The sequence below is a fragment of the Marasmius oreades genome, chromosome 10 (assembly GCF_018924745.1).
Source record: "Marasmius oreades isolate 03SP1 chromosome 10, whole genome shotgun sequence".
NCBI lineage: Eukaryota > Fungi > Basidiomycota > Agaricomycetes > Agaricales > Marasmiaceae > Marasmius > Marasmius oreades.
Window position 1 is genome coordinate 2,406,658 of NC_057332.1, and position 21,289 is coordinate 2,427,946.

At 48.3% G+C, this 21,289-nt stretch overlaps 3 protein-coding genes across 3 annotated transcripts; all 3 read right to left on the reverse strand.

Annotated features, from left to right (window-relative positions):
- Positions 1 to 21: 21 nt before the first annotated feature.
- Positions 22 to 1,350, reverse strand: E1B28_002805 (uncharacterized protein; the record flags this gene model as incomplete). Its single annotated transcript, XM_043159750.1, has 2 exons — positions 22 to 772; positions 836 to 1,350. 2 exons carry the CDS (start codon positions 1,348 to 1,350, stop codon positions 22 to 24), a joined length of 1,266 nt encoding a protein of 421 aa, XP_043003356.1.
- Positions 1,351 to 3,778: 2,428 nt separating this feature from the next.
- Positions 3,779 to 6,192, reverse strand: E1B28_002806 (uncharacterized protein; the record flags this gene model as incomplete). Its single annotated transcript, XM_043159751.1, has 10 exons — positions 3,779 to 3,972; positions 4,035 to 4,161; positions 4,222 to 4,376; positions 4,448 to 4,545; positions 4,786 to 4,969; positions 5,049 to 5,208; positions 5,276 to 5,431; positions 5,491 to 5,646; positions 5,702 to 5,872; positions 5,932 to 6,192. 10 exons carry the CDS (start codon positions 6,190 to 6,192, stop codon positions 3,779 to 3,781), a joined length of 1,662 nt encoding a protein of 553 aa, XP_043003357.1.
- A 113-nt stretch (positions 6,193 to 6,305) lies between these two features.
- Positions 6,306 to 7,086, reverse strand: E1B28_002807 (uncharacterized protein; the record flags this gene model as incomplete). The annotated part of the gene is made up of 4 exons (XM_043159752.1): positions 6,306 to 6,437; positions 6,494 to 6,663; positions 6,720 to 6,833; positions 6,888 to 7,086. The coding sequence occupies 4 exons, from the start codon at positions 7,084 to 7,086 to the stop codon at positions 6,306 to 6,308; spliced, it is 615 nt and encodes a 204-aa protein (XP_043003358.1).
- Between the last annotated feature and the right edge of the window lie 14,203 nt (positions 7,087 to 21,289).

Consider the following 21,289-nt stretch of genomic DNA (forward strand, 5'->3'; position numbering starts at 1 on the left):
GCGCTTACTTACTTACTTATGTTAACATCTATCCGTATCAGCCTGAGTGTGACCCTCCGAGTCTGTGCATTGACCACTCCACACACAATCCCTCCACGCAGCGTACAACAGCACCACAAAATTCTGTCCTTCAGGACTCCCAGACGTAAACGGCACCGTATCCCCCCAATCCAACGGGTTCACAGCCGGTGTCACAATCCCTGCTTCGGTCACATGTGGTTTTCCCTCGTCATCCCGACCCCCGAGCGTCTTCCGAATTCCATCGGCCCAACGGATGTATCGACTGCTTTTTCCACCAAACACACGAGGTTGAAGAACCGCCATCCGATACACGACAGCTCCCAATAACGAAGTGCCCGATATCTCTCCGTACCCATGTCCGTCATCGTCCGTGTCGTTCAGGTAATTCCGTAACAGCCCTCCATCCATCGGAGACTCCATCGCACCATCCACAATCTCTTTTATCCATGAACTAACCTGGCCAACTGTATCTTCCCTCCAATCCTCAGACGAAACAACCTGGTGTGGTGCTTTGACAACAGTAGCAAGCACCCGTGTCATTCCAGCTGCAGCCCAAGCGTTCCCTGTTGACCATAACCCAGGATCTGGATGCGTAGGTCCCACAATATGTTCCCAAACATTCCTCTTCCGATCGCGAAGCACCTCTCGATAAAGCCCACACTGTCTAACCGCTTCTTGCAGTAGCCCAAAATCAGAATGAACAACACCGTAATACGCGATAAACGGTGGTGCCATGTACACAAAGTCCGCCCTAAATTAAATCCACCCACCACACGTCAGCTCGATCGGGGAGTTGAGGGGCAGGGGTGCTCACCAAAGCTCAGGAGCCTCAACACGATGCGATATCGCCCCATTCTCCCACCTCGGCGCTCCCTCCACCAAATACTCCACCTCCCTCCTCGCAGCATCCGCATACTCCAACCCCAACATCACAGCACTCACACCTAAACTCGCAGGATCCCCCACCGCTCCATCTCCATCCGCCAACCCATTAGGTGGATCCCCAATCACGATTTTTTGGGATGCGTATTCCAACCCAGGCACGCCGCCTCCGGAGGCTAGGGATTCCGGACCCGGACCCGGGGGGAAGGGGTTACATCCGAATACGGAGAGCGATCGGTTGTATAGTTCGAGGAGGGCTTCGGATGCTGTTCCGTATTCCCATGAGTGAGAGGGGAGAATGGAGGCTTGGGAGGATACTTTTTGGATGTTGAATCCGGGGTTGAAGGGGAATATCGTATCGGGCTCGGGAGTGTGGGCGTTCACGAGCACGAACACGAAGAAGACGCTAGCGCTGGCAGCGAGGAAATTTGCAATTGATAGGTACATGGGTAGGGAGGGGGTGGGTTTTCTCTAACTTCTGGCAGTGGTGACCTTTTTTTTAAGCATGCGGTAGAATAAGTCATGAGGCCTTAATGGACTGGGAGTGGGGGGGAGCACCCGGTGGAACCAATCTGCCCTGAAGGCTGACAGGGAAAAAACGATTTTAGAAAAATTCGCGGGAAGCCTTCTACTTCTTGGCGGCGGATACTGTTGCTTCGACATTTGACCGACGTTGAAGGTACCTGCGAGTGAGCGTGACATTTCTTCTTCCTTCTTCCTTCTTCGTTGCTGATTAGAATACTAGCACCTCTTTCGCCACATCCGCGGTCGTTGGTAGTCGGACCTAGATATCGTGTATTGTACCTATAATTAAAAATATTTCAATTGTCGCTCCAACAATCCACCTGGCTATATGGAATCAGAAAATCAAAATGTGGGGTGAGGAGACACTCCCCCCGTGCCCGTGTTCCTGAAAATAACGATAGATAAAACAATCGCGGGAAGCGGGCCCCATCCTGGATCGAGGTCCACTGTGCAACATTCAATTCCCCTTTGCGTTTCTTCTTCTTGCCACCCCGTGTCCTCCAGTGCCCTGGAAAAAAAGTACAATACTTGACGGGTGTTTAGAAATTCAGACCAGGCTTGACTCCGAAGTTCCGACTGCATGCTCCATTTCCACTTATTCGCGTTTCTCATACGGGGTCGATTTTCGCGTGGGATCATGGTCATGTTGATGACGATGATGATGATGGCATTTCCGTCCCCCCCCCCCCCAGTAGTAAATCATTGATACGAAGCTACATATCCCGCTTTTCCACCATTCAAGTTCAAACTTAATTCCTTAATCCGCTATTCCGCCCCCGAGATTCAACGGTAGTAACGGTTTTCAGTTAGCCTATGCTTCACTGTCCTCTCGACTTCCAACCCTTAACAAAGTACTGAATCAATATCTTTTTCGTCAGGATCGAATGAGAACCACACAGCTTGGAAGTGTGGTACTCGTAGCTACGGTTATGGACTCTGATAGGTGTATGCCTAAACCGACGGAACCTCCACTTCAACTAGTATCGATGAAGGATTCGAGTAACTGCCATAAGGATAAGGATAGAAAATCCTCGATAAAAATTCCGAGAAGTCCGGCCGGACCGTTGGTCCAGTACTGTAGCCAAAACTGTTCCTGCTTCACCATCGTGTCGTCCTCGAATCCATCCATGTACAACTGTGACTTACTCTCTTTGATATCCCTCCCGGTCTCACCAAAAAGTCAGCCATTCATCCAAAGTCCGGTGAAATTCACTGCGAATCCGATAATTTCAGATTACTCACGAGAACCGTCACCCGTAAGGCTAGTGAAAAAGGCGCCCTCAGAACTGGTTACTGCACTTCTTCAATCGTAGAGTATGGCTGAGAAAATGGGATGTTGCTTAACCGAACTCCGAATTCGAACTCTCAAGCTCTCAAGCTTCAAGCCGCAGACTTTTTTTTTTTTTCGAGAGTTCGGTTTCGGTTTCTTGGTTGGATGAGATGCAAGGCCTTCGGCCTTTTTTATGGAAATTTAGACGACGACGTTCACGTTCACCCCCTCCCCCCGGTCGGCCAGACTGATGATGTGGGGTTTCACGTTGACTTGGTGGTCATTTTGTGGTCATTTCACGTCACGGTAATGGGAAATATTAGTATGTCGACCTTTGATGGAGTTGAGTTGAAGGGAGCGAACTGCCGAATCATTTGGTTGACTTTATTTTGGATAGAAGACAGAGAAATCCAATTACATGGCTACAAGAAGATTTACAAGTCGTTACTATGAATTTTCAAAATTTCCCACTAATCACAACAAAAAAGCTCACCCCCAGCGCTGCTGAAGAGGCAGGCAAGAAGTGTTTCGAATCGCCAAGAATGTAAAGTAAAGGGTCAAGAGTCACGCTCATCAAAAATATCAGAAGCAGAAGCAAAGGGACCGTCGAACACAGATCCATTACTACAAAAACCATAACAGATCAGCTCTATTACTGCATCCGTACCAAGCTTAAGCTTACCGTAAAGAACATCCTCCTCCCGTGATTCTTATGAACAGGCTTATACTCCTCCTTCATCTTCTTCAACGCCGCCGAATCGGCACTACCATCCATCATGATGTTCTCCCCATCCGACATAGCAAAAGATGACTTGTAATGATTGGGAGCACGCAAAATTGAACAGAAACAAGTCAGGCCAATAAATTCACGATTTTAGGAAACGAGTTAGGGTACTCACATGCAACAGGAGCAGGGACTGAAATCGTCCTCGTAGACCGCGCAAAAACATGACAAAGCGCAGAACACAAGTTTCTGCATCCCATTAGCCGTAAACCCACTTTCGTCCTCCAAAACATGATAATGCGCGCTCCTACTCGTACCCACCAACCCACCATGGTCCATGACTCTGAAGATAAAAGTCAAATTCCGTAGGATGCGTGGATACCAGTGTCGATGACAGTTCCAGAGAGACAGTTTCCGCTCTTATCTGCTTCCTTCCGGTTGGAGGGGTCTCGAGGGAAGAAGCGGAAATAGTGTCGTTTGGCGACGATGATGAGGGTGATCTTGGGTTGAATGTTGAGAGAGCGGCAGACTTCTCGGATGACTTGAAGTTCTGAGAATTACGGTGGTATGAGATTTAGAAACGAAGACTGGGAATGGGAGGATTTTTTTTACCTTGCGTCTTGACCTGCTGATACTGTCCCTCGCTAACACCACCGCGGAAGAAAACCAGCCTCTTAGGATGAAAATTCGGCTTCCCTTCAATGTTTTCTCGGTAGTCCATGTAATTTTCCAAAATGTTCTGCGGCAAAAACAGAGAAGTTACTAAAGGAAATCTAACTGTATGAGAACGTGTCCTCACCTTGACCATCCCACCCAAGTCTTCAATAATCTCATTCCTCCCAGTCTGGACCCTGCTCTCTGAGATATACTTGACAACATCAGAATCTACGCTTCCCACAACGGCGGTGTAGGAAGGCGCATGAGAACCTAGCGATGGGTGCATCACATCTACCCCTAGACAACAAAAGTGATAGACAAACTCATATTCAGAGGAAGCAGCGCAATATGAGAGAGAAAAGACGTACCGAGAACGATAGTAGGATGGTTCGGATTGTTCAAGTCAGTCGCAGCTCCAGAAGACGGGTCGGGCTTGTGATTGATACCACCGAGTTTGAGGTTGACCCTATAATATGATTCGTGCTCAATAAATTCGTGACCCGAACCATACAATACCGAGCAAAGGAAAAGAAGGAACAATCCAGGAAGAGAACCACTCACTTCAATGCAACATTCGCCCAATATTGAATATTCGCCTTCTTACACCTTGACGCTTTGAGACACTGTAGTCACGCCCATTTCAATATCTCCGAAACTTGAAAAATCACAAATAAGTAGAAATCAAGCTCGACCAGTAGGGACTTACTGTTTCACACGACGGTAGATCTCTGCATTGCCCAAGTCCGGTAGAACCACCACCAATAGATCAGGTCCCTTTCCATCTCCGTGTTTCCCCGCAGACAATCTGTCTGCCTCCCGGAGTACTTTGGAAATGTCCGCTTGCGGGTTGGCATAGTGGATAATGGGGTCAGCTTCCATGACTTGTATGCCTACAATAACAAGCAGCACGGCAGTCAAAAAGTTGTAGAGAAAAAGGAATAACGAAGGATTGCCACTAGCTTTACTTACCGACACTACCAAAAGCCCCGATGATCGTCTTTGCCATCTCCTTCGCTTCCACAGGTTTGAACCGGTCTTGAGCTTCGAATATGACAATGCACCATCGGTTGACGGGACGTGGCTCGATGAGGGTTTTGTCCTTAAGATTCCATGACCCGTTCCGAGGTTCCTAACAGCGAAGTAACGAAAAGAGTTAAAACAGGATGAGAAAAGACAAAGAGGCCAGCTTTACTTACCACAGCAACCAGCCCCGTGGTGCCTTTCCCTCCATAATACAACCTTGGAGGGGTAAGAACCCTCGCATCAATCGTCATCGGAAAACCAGAAGTAGGGTTGGTCATCCCCATTCCAAACTTGTTGCGGACGTACTCGGATTGGCCGTGAGCAAGAAGCTGTTGTATCGTATTTCGTTAGCACTGCATGATAACAGAAGAGCTCTGAGAGCACTCACCTTAAGTCCCTTCTTGATCTCCCCCATCCTCTCGGCCGGTTTGAGCCGACTAAACTCAACCATGCCACTTGTAACTTCAGGACGGACTTTTTTATGAACGAACTGGCCTGGCAGAACAGTAAGAACTTCAAGGGGGATCGAGGCACCGGAAGAGGTCTGTCAAGAAGAGCGGTGAGTCATACGATAGGTTCAAGGGGAAAACACCCCTCACCTGAGCACAAATGACATCCGGATACTGCAACTCCCTTCCATGAACTCGCTTAAAGTACTCAGCGACCGTGGTCGACTTTCCATTTCGTTGCGTGAAAGTCAGATTACGCGCGCCTACGTTGGAAAGCTTGACGATAGTGATAACCTTCTGAAAATTCGATGGGGTGTTTACCTATCGTTAACAGCGAGGTAAGAAAAAAAAAACGAAGAGTAAAGAAAAGGGTAACTGACCTGGACACGGATATGTGCAATAGACCTCTGCAACCGTATACGTTCTCGGTCAGGTAAACCATGAGCCGGCGAGAGCCGCAACGGGTTACTTCTTTGACGAACACCACCACTGAGATACTCCAAGCACAACGAGATCAAAGAGCCCGTTTGGTGGAACATCGCAGTCGTCAAATCCACGTTCAAAATCACTTTTCCGAGGGTAGCTCTGACACTCTGGAATATACCACGACCGAATTGGATACCCATGAAGGGTTCAGACATCGTGTCGGGTGTGTTGGGGAAGAACGAGCGGGTCTTAAAGCGAGAGGCGAACCCGTGGTCAACGAGTGATTGACGGGCGGTCACGTTCATAGCCATCAAGGCCGTCGACACGCCTACATCTTGAGATTGTTCGGCGTGGATGAAGCGGTCGAGAGGTTCGGGATCGATAGAGGCAACTTTGACAATTTGATAGTGTATAGAAAGGGTGGGCGGGTGCTTGATTCGGGAGATACAGAAACAGTGAACTAAGAAGAGTCAATCAAAGCACGGAAATAAAGTACGATAGAGCAGCCTGACTCACCGTTGCTGAGTCACTTTCCCCGAAATCTAACAGATGTGAAATGTAGAGGTTCTTATTTCCATCGTAAACGCCGGCAGGTTGAAATATATTGGGAGCCGTGTCATTCTGGAGCTGCTTGACGAGCTGTTGGGTGAACCTGGCAGATTTGACGGACGGGCCGGTAATCGTGACTGCGTTGATGGAAAAAAAGGTTAGAAGAGCCTTTGGGCGCTATCAGAGAGCTTACCATCGTAATGATGGATTATCGTTTTGGGAACATCAATCTCCTCTGCGTTCACAAGAACCTGAACACGTCGTCCAGCGGTTCCATGGTCAGACCTTCGAACGCCTGTTGGTGTTACTGTCAAACGAAGATCGTCAATGAAAGCCGCGAGAAAGACTTCAAGAAACCCACCTGGAAGAGCAACTGGGTCAATCAAGAGGCTCTGTTGGGTGCCTGTTGGTTGACTCTCATGTCCGGATCGTGAAGGACCACTTAGACCACCTCGACCTCGACCTCGGCCTCTTCCTCCCTTGGCTTGAGGAGCTTGAGATTGAGATCCAGATTGAGACGGGGTAGAAGGTGAACCTCCTCGAGCAGGGCCTGAAGGCATCTTATTTGAAGAGAGACAAGATGGTAGATGTGAGTCGTGAAAGTAAGAGCTAAAGAAGCGCTGCGGTTCGACATAGCTGCGGGCGCTTTTTCTTAACGGCATTTATCGGCATCTGTTACAACCAAGTTACAACTTACTGGAACTTTCCCTCATCGAATGCGAATGCGGTATGTACTCGTACTCGTGGTCGCGTAACCATCAGCAAAAATCCGGCCACGCTGCAATGCCGGTACCATCCGTAATGGCCATTATAGTACGGCGTTATGGATAGTAAGCATTATAGTAGTCTTGTAATTACATTGTAATAGTCTTACAACACCAATGAAATTCAATGTAACTCACCCATATGTCCGCCACGGGTGGTACAAGGTTTTGAGGGTATCGCAATGCTGTTATAAGATAGTCAGTACTCCTTGAAACCCGACATGACGTTGTTACGAGGCCGGAAAAGCGTAGCATACCGAAGTAAGGTGTTGTCGGTGTGGTAATGAGTTGTGGACGTTATGCTGCAATGTAGACGTTGTGAACCGTAGTATCACATTATTATATATAAAACTCGTTACAACGTGTGCCCAAATTTGCATAAGTACTCTCGGATCGTCCAAACATAACTAGTGCCACCGCAGAATCATAACGTGGCATGTTGGTAATCATTCTCCCAGTCAGCTTCGTCGTCGTCTCCACTATCCTCATCCGCGCTGGGTCGTTGACTCTCCGGGTCGCTCATGACCCAGTCACTACCTGATTCCGACTCTGAAGAACCAGATTCTTGCGGACCAGACCGTTCGCTCTCGTCTTCGTCGTCGTAATTGGTTTCCGCTGGTATCTCCTCACCGTCTGAGTCGTACGATGGCAATGTTTGTTCAGACAGGCCAGCATCCTTCTCAAAGTATCTCAGATACTCCTGGAATTGGATATGGCCGACGCCACCTCCCCGATAACGCATGACCATGTCTCTATCCACAAACCTGTCATGTTACGAGTCAGTTTAGAACTGTTGGTACAGAAAGTTGAGAAATCTTACATGTTGACGTAGTAGAACTTCCAGTCTTCCTCTTCACATTCCCGCAACCCACAAGTATTCAAGGATTCTAGTTGACGCGCCAGCGAGTAAGGTACCAGGGAGGTAGTCGGATCTGCAGCTCCATTATGAAAGGAGGGAATCAGATGAGATCCTCGTATAACGTCAGCTGGGTTCAAGAAGCCAAAAGCTTCGGGACCATCTGGCTGAGAAAACAACATGCGATACAGTCTCTTGGCTCGGAAACCAGCCTTGTGAGACGTATCAAGTTCGTACCATCGAACCCAAAGGAACTCAATACGCCTCGTAATCGATACCTTCTTCGTGTGCAGCGATGGTGAAAGGCGGACGTTGGCGTGGAAAATTCCAACCACTTGTGCGTACTCGTAAGGATGGATTTCTTCGTTTTCGGCTGCATTTGAGTTCAGGGTAATGATATCTGGATGGGTACGGATATTGATAGAATCCTGAGATCTGAGCCTGTCGTATGTATTGTAGTTGACGCGGAGGGTTCGGTGGGCATAGATGCAATCATTGGTGAATGAGAGAAGCATTCGCTCCTCGTCCGTGAATTCCGTCTTCGAATCCGGCCCCAGCAACTGATGCAATAGGTGGTCTTTCAGTTTAGGAACAAAGTCCTAAGTACGACAAATTAGTCGAGCAACGGAGTTTTATAACGCCGCGATACTTACCTGGAGTGCGATATCTTCATCGCCATCTTCGTCTACCCAATCTAACTCTGACAGATCTACTCGAAACTCTTGTCCATTGGCAATATGGTAACACACAGAGGGGTCCGTCTTGGGCAACCGTTGGCGACCCCCAGCAAGGTATCTCACCCTTTTGGGCTTTGTAGTCCTTTTCTTCTGCTTCTGTACAGTAGGGATGTTGCGAGCGAGGGCTTCGAGTGCTCGACCCCGCTGCTCGAGGCGAACGACTTGTGCGGTGTGGTTCTGCTTGTTGGTTCGCCAATAGAATTGCTTCACCTGCTGGTGCTGGCATTCGCTCTGCAGGCGAGAAGGAATTCAGTCAGTGACAGACAATGGACGATGGGGAGGGCAGAGCACGGACATTTCGAGTAGTATATGAATCGGTAGACCCATATTCCTTTATGGCTTGCGGATAATCGCCAAGGAAATGGGTCTTAGCAGTTGACAAGTTGAATTGTCTTTTCTGCGCCGTACCATCGACCTGTTTCTTCTTCTTCCCCTTCATTGACTCTGGCTCTGATCTACCAACAACAGCCTTGGCTCCAGTCCTTTGAAGCAATGCTGCCTCACGACGCTGGCGCGTTGCCACCTCCTTGGGAGTCTCGTGCATGTTGAACTTTTTGGCAGCTGTTTGGAAGGATCTCAGAGTCTTGCCCAACTCTTTGGTGACCTCCTCAAACGAAGCTACTGTCAAATCGGTGTGCAGACGGAGCTTGGCATATGCATGCCATGTAACGAGGTCGAAGAGGAGAGCTGGTATGACATTTTCTGTCTTCTTTGACTTGATCTTCTCAGACTTGAACAGGCCTTCGAAGCACGGAATGGCACATTGTAGGATGTCCTCGTAATCGCGAGCAGCCAGCTTCTTCATTTGTGAGACGTTGTTGTGAAACCTCCGTATAGTATACCGCCCGAAAGTTGAAACACAACGATAATGTTCATCCAAAACATCGACGGAACCGTCTTTGAGAGTGTAAAGCATGCGGATCAGATGTGTGAGGACTGCTTTCCACACCCCAAGCTCGAACTCGTGGAGCAAGTCTACCGTTAAGAGTTGGTAGACATCGAAGCCGAACTCTGAAAGCTTCTCCGAGAAGGCATTGACAACGGGTGTGAGGGATTTGCCATCGAGTAAATCCTTCACTACTGTGCTCTCGACGCCTCGACCATGAACAAATATATGCCAACGGGCGGTTTTCACCAAGTTCTGGCGAGCTGTACTGTCAATACGCTGCAACCTTTGGCGACGGTCCATATCAAGCTTGGTGCCAAGCATTTGTACTTGATGCTTTTCAATCAAGCAACGAACGCAAAGGCAGGTACCTAAGTATTTTGTGCAAACGACGGCGACTTTTTCGGGGTAATCAGCTGAATAAGAGAAGAAATCGGGGAGAAATCGTCGAGAGATGTCGTCAAAGCATTCCAGTACGATGGAATTTTCGTAGGCATCCACGAAATCGTCGTCCATGACGAGTCTCCAGACTGCCTGCATAACCTCTCGTTTGAGTTGTCGCATAACGGCATCTGAAGGAGGTTGGCGGTACGCTTCACGATAAACATCGCGAGCCAAGTCGGCGATCTGGGGTATGTACGCAACATGATGAGCTGCATGGAATTTAGGATGTCCACGTTCATACTTGCTGCGGTTACCGAAGTAGAGGTAGATGGGCCAGAGGGAGGCGGTGCCGAAGTTTGTGAGGTGGGTAGAGTCGGAAGCTAGCATCATCCAAAGAACAACCACCTCCAAGTTGTCGAGCAAACCCTTCTCCTTTAGCCTCTCCACCTTATCGCGATCAATTTTCATTGCGCGATTTGACATGTAAGCCTCCCCGTAGAGTCTCTGAACGCGTCCATTCCAATCCCAAAACTCTTTGAAGGGACGAACATGGAACTTCATGAACTCTTCATCCTTCACCACGGACTTGATGATGTCCAGCGGTCGCTGGTACCAGACATCTGTGATGACAAGTTGGGGAGCTGCATCCTCAGAATCGAATGTATGGCCTTTACAGGGCATCAGGATAGAAATCATACCACGACGCCAAACGTCACTCGCTTCGAAAGGCAGCAAGTGAACGTTTTTCGGTTTCGGTTTCGTTGAATCATTGTTCTTGAGTGTTTCTAAGAACCTATCGAGTCTGTTGAACTCGCGCTGCGCGTCAAACCCTTCAAGATGACGCGGATCAAAGTCTGGTTGACGAATGACTTCATTTGAGAGCCTATTCAAGGACGCTACGCTGATGGTCGTCTCCTTGGATGCCCAGTGAGTGAGCCGAAGGATGGATACATTGGAAAATGGACCAAGCTCCTTGGGGTCTACCTCGCACGTTGCATCCTCCTCCTGGGGTTGCGGGGCAGGGTTTTGGTTAGGGAGACCCATGCTCTGGCGTATACGTTCAGCTGGGCTCGGCGCTTCAGCTTGTTGAAGAGTGGGAGCGTCAATGAACTGGGATATATCTCCGTCGTGATCTGGACATCGAGTAGGGTCGTTCGAGTCATAAACTCGGTATACACCGATGTCATTTGGTTCAGTTTTGTAATAAAACCGTTCTATGACTGGTAGAGGCGGAGGAGAAGGCGTTCTGAGTGCTGGAGGCGAAGGAAGTTCTGGAGGTGAAGGAAGTTCTGGAGGCAAAGGTAGGGCTGGAGGCGTATGTGGTGCAAGGGGGGTAGCAAGTGCTGAGAGGACCGTATTCGACTTTCCTCGCCTTCCCCTGAGAACTGCAGACATCAAGGAAATTTCGAAGTCCTCGAATCTTCCGGGAACCTTAGTCTCTCGCCTCCTCCTCCTCGGCGGCTCTTCTTCAATAAACCCCCCTTCCAGATGTTCCGCTTCTGTCTGTTCGTGACCCAAATTCCCCACCATTTCCATCCGATCATCGTCAGATGGACCTGCTACTGGCTGTTCTTCTGTGGGACCGTTCAATTTGACGCGTTTTTTCTTCTTCTGCACGTAGTAAAGCTGATCCTTCTCTTTACAAAGCGATTGGTGTATCCTCAGCGCATGGTCTGTATTGAAGCGCTTTCCGCAATCTGAGCAATTAAGCATTCTTCTATGTAGAAAAAACGATTAGTTTCGAAGGAAGAACGATTAACGAATACTCACAAAACGATTGGTGATATTAACGAAGGATAGCGGCTGCCGAGGTACAATAAACGAGCGTGAAATAACCTAGAAAACGGGTGAAGACCGTCAGCAACGATCGACATAGGTTTTTTTTTTTGCAGAAAACACAATGTATTGAACTAAATTTTGAAGCTTATTCATTCATTTTCATTGATAATACTATCTACTCTATGTACTATACGAGAAACGAATGAAAACGAACGGGGGCTTACCATAAATTCACCAACGTGAACGTTGATGATGGAGGTTGGGGAAGAAGGGTTGCATGACTTGTTTCCCATGCGAGTCATGGTACTTGTTGTGCCGTGGCAGGCAGATTTCGTCGTGCGGACTCAAACCGGTCCGGTGGATAAGATAAAAGATATAAGATAAGGATTATCTTAATTAAAGATAAGGTGTTATCCGTTATCACCGGTTATCTATCTTATCCTTATCCCCGCGGACCGGTGATAACGGATAACACCTTATCTTTAATTAAGATAATCCTTATCTTATATCTTTTATCTTATCCACCGGACCGGTTTGAGTCCGCACGACGAAATCTGCCTGCCACGGCACAACAAGTACCATGACTCGCATGGGAAACAAGTCATGCAACCCTTCTTCCCCAACCTCCATCATCAACGTTCACGTTGGTGAATTTATGGTAAGCCCCCGTTCGTTTTCATTCGTTTCTCGTATAGTACATAGAGTAGATAGTATTATCAATGAAAATGTCTCCTATGAATGTGAAAGAGAGAAGAACGGGAGCAAAAAAGCCCCATAATATATTTTTTGTTGCGTCAAAAAAAAAAAAAAAAACCGAACCAACAGTGCTGACAGTCGTTTTTATAGGGCAAGCTATCGCACTTTGCAGCCGTACTTCAACTTCCGAAGATTCAGGATTTTACATGGTGCGTAGTATACGCTCTAAATCACTCAAAGAGGGTGGAAAACTGACTGACATTTTCTCCAGGCTTCATTTCTCGACCTCGAAGCTGAACACGATAGCAGCGGTTCGGAGGATTTTGAGGATGATGAACCGTTCGATGGTATGTAGCAGGCCCTGTCCTTTGAACTCAAACCACCCGTTGACGGCTTTTTCTTAGCGCTCTTCGATGACCAACAAGAGGAAGAAAATGTAGGAAACCACGATACTCCTCGCACGTTCAATACAGTGGAAGCGGAAGAATCACTGTTTATTCAATATCTACAGGCCCGCTATATTGACAAGACAGTATCGCAGCCATCGGAAGGAACGATGCAAGATCAGAGGCAGAGGCAGCTCAATCCTGAAAGTTGGGTAGCGGGAAGAGTAAGCGGGAAGACGCTGATGAAAGACGGGACAGTGTGGATGAAAGAGAAGATGAAGGAGCTCCGATTCGAGTCCCATGAGTTCATTGTCGGTGAATGGGTACGCTTGCGTTCTGGCAAGTACAAAGGCGACGTAGCCTTGGTTACTGAAAAGCGACGGAACAAGTACACTATCTTGCTCGTTCCTCACCTGGATGATCCAAACGAAGACCGGAAATCTCGCAAGCGCAAAAGAAGTCGAACAAGACCTCTTCCTGCACTTTTTCAACCACGTCTGTTCCGAAAATCCACACCAGTCGATATCGCAGCCTCGCATTACGAATTCGGTGGAGATACGTTCGTCCACGGACTACTCTCCATCACGGTCACAAAAACCAAACTTGAGTCTACGATCACTATATCTCCTCGACTGGATGCTGCTTTCAGTCGTTCACATCACCCTCTCGTCAAGCAGTTCACTATGCCACATCCCGAAGACTGGCACTTTGCGGTTGGCGAAAACATATCCCATGCAAAACCGTCTTTGAGCAAATCGTGCAGCTCCTTCGTACGCCTGGACGCACGAATCGACCATACGCTTCCCCAAACCTGTACGGTTTCCTTTGACGATGGCGAGTTCAGCCTCCCTGTGCGACAGGTTCGCAAGGCTATAGACCCTGGAGACTTCATTCGTGTGCTGGGGGGGTTCCACGCAGAGAAAGAAGGCCTCGTGTTCTCATCTTCAGACGGTATATTGGACGTAGCGCAAGAAACCGTTCACCGGACTAGGGTGAGTTATTGGGTGCTATATCAAAGCACGTACTAACCCTTGTACAGTTCAAAGTTCACGCCAATTCTACCAAGGTCATCGCCTCCACGAACACCGATACACCTTGGGTAGGAGTGACTGTCAGCGTACAGCGCGGCCCTCATGCCTACAGACGGTGTATCGTGAAGGATGTTGTGCGGCAGGAGCGAAGGGAGGGAAGATGCTTGATGCTGAGCGTCCACGTCATTGAGCTGCAATGCCATGCGCTCCTCAACCACAACGATGTAGTTGAGTCGAGTTCGCAGATGAAGCTGGTCGATTGGCGACCTCTGAACGAGGTTCAAGAGCGGATCTACGGTGTGGGGCCAGCAATGTCAGTGGTGAGAGAGCCTTGGATAGGGACAAAGGTTCAGGTCATCGGCACTCAACACAAAGGTTCGACCGGTACAGTTCGCCAAGTGGCTTTGGACCGGTCTTCTGATCCAAAGTCCGGACTACATCTGACAATCGAGTTGGATGTTTTCCAGGCGCATCGAGCTCAGCCCTTCGAAGTCATCGACTACCTCCACGTCGTCGAACTCGCTTCGAAGAAGCACCTCAATGTCTGGCGCCCGCTTGGTCATAGCCACCAGTTCTGGCTTCCTCGCGAGGGTCTAAAAACCCGTTCGATGCCATCGCAGCTATTGCAGCCATTGATGTCAAGGATATCCCCCCAAATCCTGAACTGCTGTCGCTCGACGACCTGATTAGAATGTACTGGGAGGGAGATGAGAGATGGAGGAGTCTGCTGGTCAGTACTTCTCCTGGTACTCCCCCTGGTACTCCCCTTCCATCACCCAACGAATTGGTGGAGATGCTGGAGACAGGAGAAGACGCGTGGAATCCAACAGCACGCTCTCCCATACAGAATGAAGTGGGGGATGTTCCGCCCTGGGATCCAAGTTGGGACACCTCCACTGTAGATCCTGTTGACGCCTCTGCTGTCGAGGCAGGCGCAGCAGCAGCAGCACCTCCCTGGCACTGGATTGTCCATCAGAAGCTGGCCGGTCTCGACGTTGAAGCAGCAGTTGACGGTACAAATGTCTATGTCAACGTTGTTCGAAACCCAAATGGCAAAATCGTACCTCGGATCAAAGTCGATGCGGGTAGTCAAGACCTCAACGATCTCTCAAGGATCGAGAGGTCTTCAGACGCAATCAAGCCCAGCACCGAAAAGAATTTGATGGTGGTTGTCGGCGGCGCTCCTGAACACATTGGGAAGTTTGTGCGCCGCCTCTCCAACTTCTATCTCGGTACGAAGAATGAGGATTGCCATTGGATTATCGTCGGGGTTGTCAGGAAGGATACGGGCACTGGCGACGAAGTTTTGACCGAGGAACGACTCGAACTGGACCCTAAATGCGACTTAGTGAGGGTAAAAGAGTCTGAAAAGGATAGGGCCAAAGCGAACAAGCTGTTGAAGCCTGTCCGAGACGACATCCTTCAAAAGAACAGCCGTAAAACCAAAATCCGACCTATCACTTAATTTCCTTGTATCTTGGACGGCCTATATCTATAATCTTATCTTGTAGCCGTATATCTAGACACGTGTATTTTTGATCCGTCAATATTTAATAACATACTGTACAGCATGTATTATTTTTTTTGATCTGTTATACTTAACGTCAATGTATGCTAGAGCCTGATGGACGCGTATACCAAATATGCACAAACAGATGCTCCGTTAAATTCGCGTTGCCCTTTCTACCTCTACCTTGTCTTTTACCTCTATCATCTCCTCGTTTCTTTCTCCGTATTCTTCTCTCCTGCTTCCATTACTCTCGCACTGATTCCCCTCACTTCTAGATGCCTCCAATACGTACCAACAACCCAAATGGCAGCAACAACGTCAACCGTGACCGACGATCCAATCGACCATCAACAGAGGAGGAACGTCGGATCAGGTTGGCGAAACAGAAACGCAAGGCGTTCAACACTTGGGCCAATAAAGTGAAGAAAGAGTACGTCTTCAACACTCGTAGCACCGCCTGAACTGATATACACTTCCTAGTAATGCGACCGCGTTGAAACCATACAAGGAATGTGGGACCTGGTGGCCGCGTGGACTCGACGGATTTACTAAATCCATTGACGGAACTTTGCGGTATTGCATCAAAGAGGAGCTCGTCGCCGAAGGCATCTTACAGCGCCATCAAGATCAGGTTGATGTCGAAGACGAAGATGACGATGACGACGACGAAGTAGATGATGGTGTAGGCCCTGAGGGCATCGAGGAGGCCGAGGACATTGAGGATTTGTTCTCTGTCGGAGACAATATGTGTGCATATATACACCCTTTTTGACTTATTGCTAACGTACATCCACAGGACCACGGTTGAAAAAAGAAAACTTACCTCAACGTACAAGAGATGGAAGGAGCGCTACCCTAGGCTACACACCCAGCTCAAGTCTTGCCTCGAGTATGGCGCTATTGAGATCTTCAAGAAACTCACCAAGAGGGTACAGTAGATTCGTTTCTCGCTCATTCTAGGTATTGCTGACTTCTATTCTTTAGATTAACGATTCCTTCTCTGCTGCAAGGTGTACTGACACCAGCCAACTGAAGCACCACATCGTGCACATGATCACCGACAACCCGCAGCAAACGGCAATCAACGATAGTGTCATCATACCCGCCCTCAAGCCAGAACTGAAATCAACCTGCGGTCACAACCACCCCATGACTGCGGCTTTGCTTTGCCCCTCCCAACACATGGCAGATCTGATCAACCGTCCAGAGGTGGACGGTATTCGTAAAGAGTACGTGACCCTTTCTCTTGCGTTCACCTGGCTAATAACTTGTCTTTCAGATTGATGACGAAGCTCCAGAGACAGATAATCAGGTTGCATTGCACCCAGCTGCCTGCATTTCTGTTTGATTACTCCAAGTACGAGCTCCCTTCCCCAGCCACTGAAGATGCTGTCGCTGCACCACCCAGTCAAGATGATTCCATTTTCCAAGGCTTTCTCATTGTTAGGGTAAGTGTCTTCGTTTGCCTGTTAGTTACGAGCTGATATCTGTTGTAGGCATTTAGACTCTTATGGGTGGCTCCAAGCGCCGCCACAGATCGTCCCAGTAAATCCACTCGCGCTGGCAACGCCAAGATTCACAACCTCACTACGGTTACCGAGCGTACGCTTGCCTACGTAGTTGCTCAGGTACTCCATCGTCTTCCTCACCTATTCATCTCACTGACAAGAACTCTTTAGATATGGTTCGCCCTTTCCTGCGGCGAGGAGTGGCAGCCTGCCGTGACTGCCTTCGATCTCAGACGGTTCTACTACCTCATCTGCGGTATGCTGGACTCGATGCCTCATGACAAGAAGATGGCACTATTTGACTATTTGAACTCATAAGTTTCTTTCTCTTTGAGCTACACTGCTTCTCATTATTGTTAATAGGCAGATCTTTCCTGGCAATGACGAGGAGGCCGAAATCCTGGAAGATGACCCTGAAAGCGAGATCGGGAACATGGTTGCGGGTTGGCGCGCCAGTACTGATGGTCTTGGGGACAGCAGCGACGGTGGAGCCGATGATACTTCCATGTAGAGCTCCCTCTTTTTTTCTCCTTCTTGTGCTTTGCTTGCTTGGTCTGTAGTATGTACTGCTATTGCTGCTAATGATATGTATAATTCTACTGTTTATTTTTTGTGGTTTTGAGTGCGAATACGACTATGTGTCGCTCATAATCAGTTATATGTTCTACAATACACTGAGATGCACTATACCCGCTACCTACTCACTGTAAGTCTTGCATCTCGTTCTCATTCCCGCAACTTGTTGCCACACTGATGATTCATTGTAAGGCTTTTAATTCGTTAAATTGTTTACATCTGACTACAAACCAACAAAACATGCTGCGAGCTCTCCCCTTCGTTGTGATGTTGGCTACGCACTACAACCGCCAACACTCTTCAATACGCCCCACAACCCGCTCCAATCCCCACAACTGGCCGCGAGCCCTTGAACGTGCTGCAACGCCCATAACGCCTCACTACGCCTCACAACCCGCTACAAACTCCTGGAACCCATTGCGACCCTCTGAACGCGCTGCGACGCCGACAATGCCCCAATATGCCCCCCAACCCGCTTCAACTGGCTACAACTCGTTGAAAATCCCCTCGGGTGTGGTAACGAACTGTTCTATGGGCGACAGTATCATGACAGTGTTGTGAAAATGTCAAAAGACCCTTATAAACCCTGGAGTTCTGTTAAATCGAGCTGCCACCCAGTACCTCGGATTGCGGTCCAGACAACGGATCCCGAGGTATACAGCGGCGTGGCAGCGTGGCCAGATTTTTGCTGATGACATACGTAGAAATAGTATGCCTTCAAGTCCATTTACTGTACACAACAGACTACAGTTAAGTGAATCTTTAGCACTGCGAGATACTCAGCCTGAGGCTATGCCAACAGTGATATAACCCCAGAACTCTAAATAATAATTCTAGCGACTGAATCGTGAACTGCATGTCCCACCGAAGGATCCTCTATCCAAATCTGTTGATACGGCAGTTCACGCCTTCACTGGTAAGTCGATCCCATCATCCATGGAAAGTCGCCATTTGGTCGCCATAATCTCTTTAACACGGGCATAGGTGAAGTGGCCACCAAGTGCCTCCAGCTCCTCATCAAACGAAGAGCCACTGTAGCCATCCGGCGATAGCTGGAAGCCGATCCTGCAGTGGTTACCCAGATATAATTGTTGAATATAATACTTCGTCCGTCCTCCACAGCCACATTCCTTCTCAAGTACATTCCCCCTCGGACGCCCCTTTTGACGTTATGCTTCCGGTTTCTGTTTACTCTCTTACTATTTCATTCTATTTACCTTCGATACATTATATAGTTTCACATAGCATTCGGGCTCCCTCAGTTGACGTTTATCGCACTGAGGTGAGCCCTACTTTACATTCTTACTTATTATATTTCTGACAGTCTCGTAGCTCTTCTATTCACAACAGGTACTTAATACATAAATACAGTTGACGTTTATCGCACTGAGCTCTTCTATTCACAACAGATTATGAGACCTGGTGCATTGTGATTAATACTACAAGAACAATCACAGAATCATCCAATTCAGCTCAGCCGCCCTAGTGCAAACCCAACGTAATGTCAGCTTCACACACCCCATCGATCCCAGTCTTCGTCGAAGAGAAACGTTTGAGCGGTCGCAAAAATTGGATCGCTTTCAAGCGGGAAGTTATCTTCCAGGTCAGCGCAAAGGGATTGGGTGGATACCTTGATGGTACTATTCTGAAACCATCTACGACTACTACAGCGCCTGCTATTATCGTTACACCACCAGGCCCCGATACCACTAGCCCGCCTCCACAGCCGTTACCTCCTACTTCCCCTTCTCCAACTCCTCTATACAGTACAACGCCTTCTATCGAAGAATGGAAAGCTAGAGATCGATTTGTCGCTAGCGTTATTGTTTCCAACATTGTTGATCCCGTCGCAGTTGGAATCGACAACGAACACAATACATGGGCCAGCGTTATCTGGATAGGACTTTGTCGTGAATTTGATATTAAATCAGAAGAGCTTATTGCCATCAAAGAAAAACAACTCCGGAATAAAAGGATGATCAATGGGGAAGACTTCAATGAGCACATCCAACACATGCGGAACTATTGGAAAGAAGCTCGCGATGTTGGGGCCATTGTGTCCGATGGTCAATTCCGTTCTATCTTACTCGACTCTTTCCCCGAGGAATGGGATGACATCACAACGAGCGTTCCCGGATCGTCGAGCTCTGATGCGATCACACACCTCGAGTCCAGATGGATCAAACGGGAAGCACGGCGCATTGAACGAGAGGGTGACAAAGCCAAAGTTAAGGCACTTATGGCTACTAACGTCAAGACTACCACGTCTCCCCGAAGCCCGAAAGTATGTGATGGGTGTGGTAGACGGGGACACTACAAGCCGGATTGCTGGGCGAAAGGTGGAGGAAAGGAGGGCCAAAACCCTAGCGGATGGAAGTTCTCAGCAGGATTAGAACCTAGGGACGAATATGTTAAAGCTCACCAAGAACGATTGAAGACGAAGGCGAACGTATCGACGACATCTCCTTCAATACCCACAAACGCAAATACTGTCTCAACTCCCGCTGACACTTATGTGCTCAACACCGACGCTACTGGTATGTCCAACCCACCCAAACTGAAAGTTCCTCCACCTGATGTGTACAACCCTAGCCACGACTTCGTACACCCTTCCATTCTAGAAGAGGGTGAAGGCATGGGTGAGGAGGAACTTGAAGGGGAGGAAATACACGTACCAATAAATATTATCCCGAAAGCTTCCTGTATTCTCTGCGTTCCTTATAATATCTCCGTTTCGACAAATTCAGCGAGAATGTACATGGACCCTGGAGCGTCCGACCACTGCTGGAAAAATCGGACATCATTCACAGATTACCACGCGGCTAACGGTAGAGGCCAAACAGCACAAGCAGGACCTTCCGGCGAGTTCCCGATCCCTGGCATAGGAAAGGTATCGCTGTGTACAAAGAATTTGACAAATCGACTTAATTTGGAAGATGTCAGACATACCCCTACATTCAGTAACAATCTGGTTTCCATGCCCTCGCTTGACATAGAGGGTTACCATGGTACTTGGGGAAAAGGTCGAATATCAATTTGTGAACCTGGAAGTGATATGCCGATAATGTCAGCTGAACTCAACGGCAAAATGTATGAGTTCTTACCGGACGGAGATACGAACGCTTCAATAAATTATTCGAGGTCGCTTGATAAACCGGTGGAGCTTATGACTTGGCATAGAAGATATGGGCACAACGGTGTTAGACGAATATTGCGACTGGCTTCGAAGAATCTGGTGGACGGTTTGAATATCACGTCAAAAGAAGTAGTGGGGATGTGCGAAGATTGTTTGTACGGGAAAGCGACTAGGCAACCGTTCGATGCGAAAGTGACACATGAAACCCAAATTTTGGAACGTGTCCATATTGATCTATGGGGACCGGCAAGGACACAGAGCTTAGGGAAGAAGTCATACCTGATGATATGCACAGATGGGCGCTCATCATATCACGTACCCTATTTCCTGCCAAATAAAGAAGGCGAGACAGTGTTAGCGGCATTCAAGGAGTACCACGTTATGGCAGAACGACAAACTGGAAAGCAACTCAAGGTCATCAGGATTGATGGTGGCGGTGAGCTAGACAATCACCTCATGGATGACTATTGTCGAACGCACGGTATCAACGTTGAACGTATAACGCCATATTCTT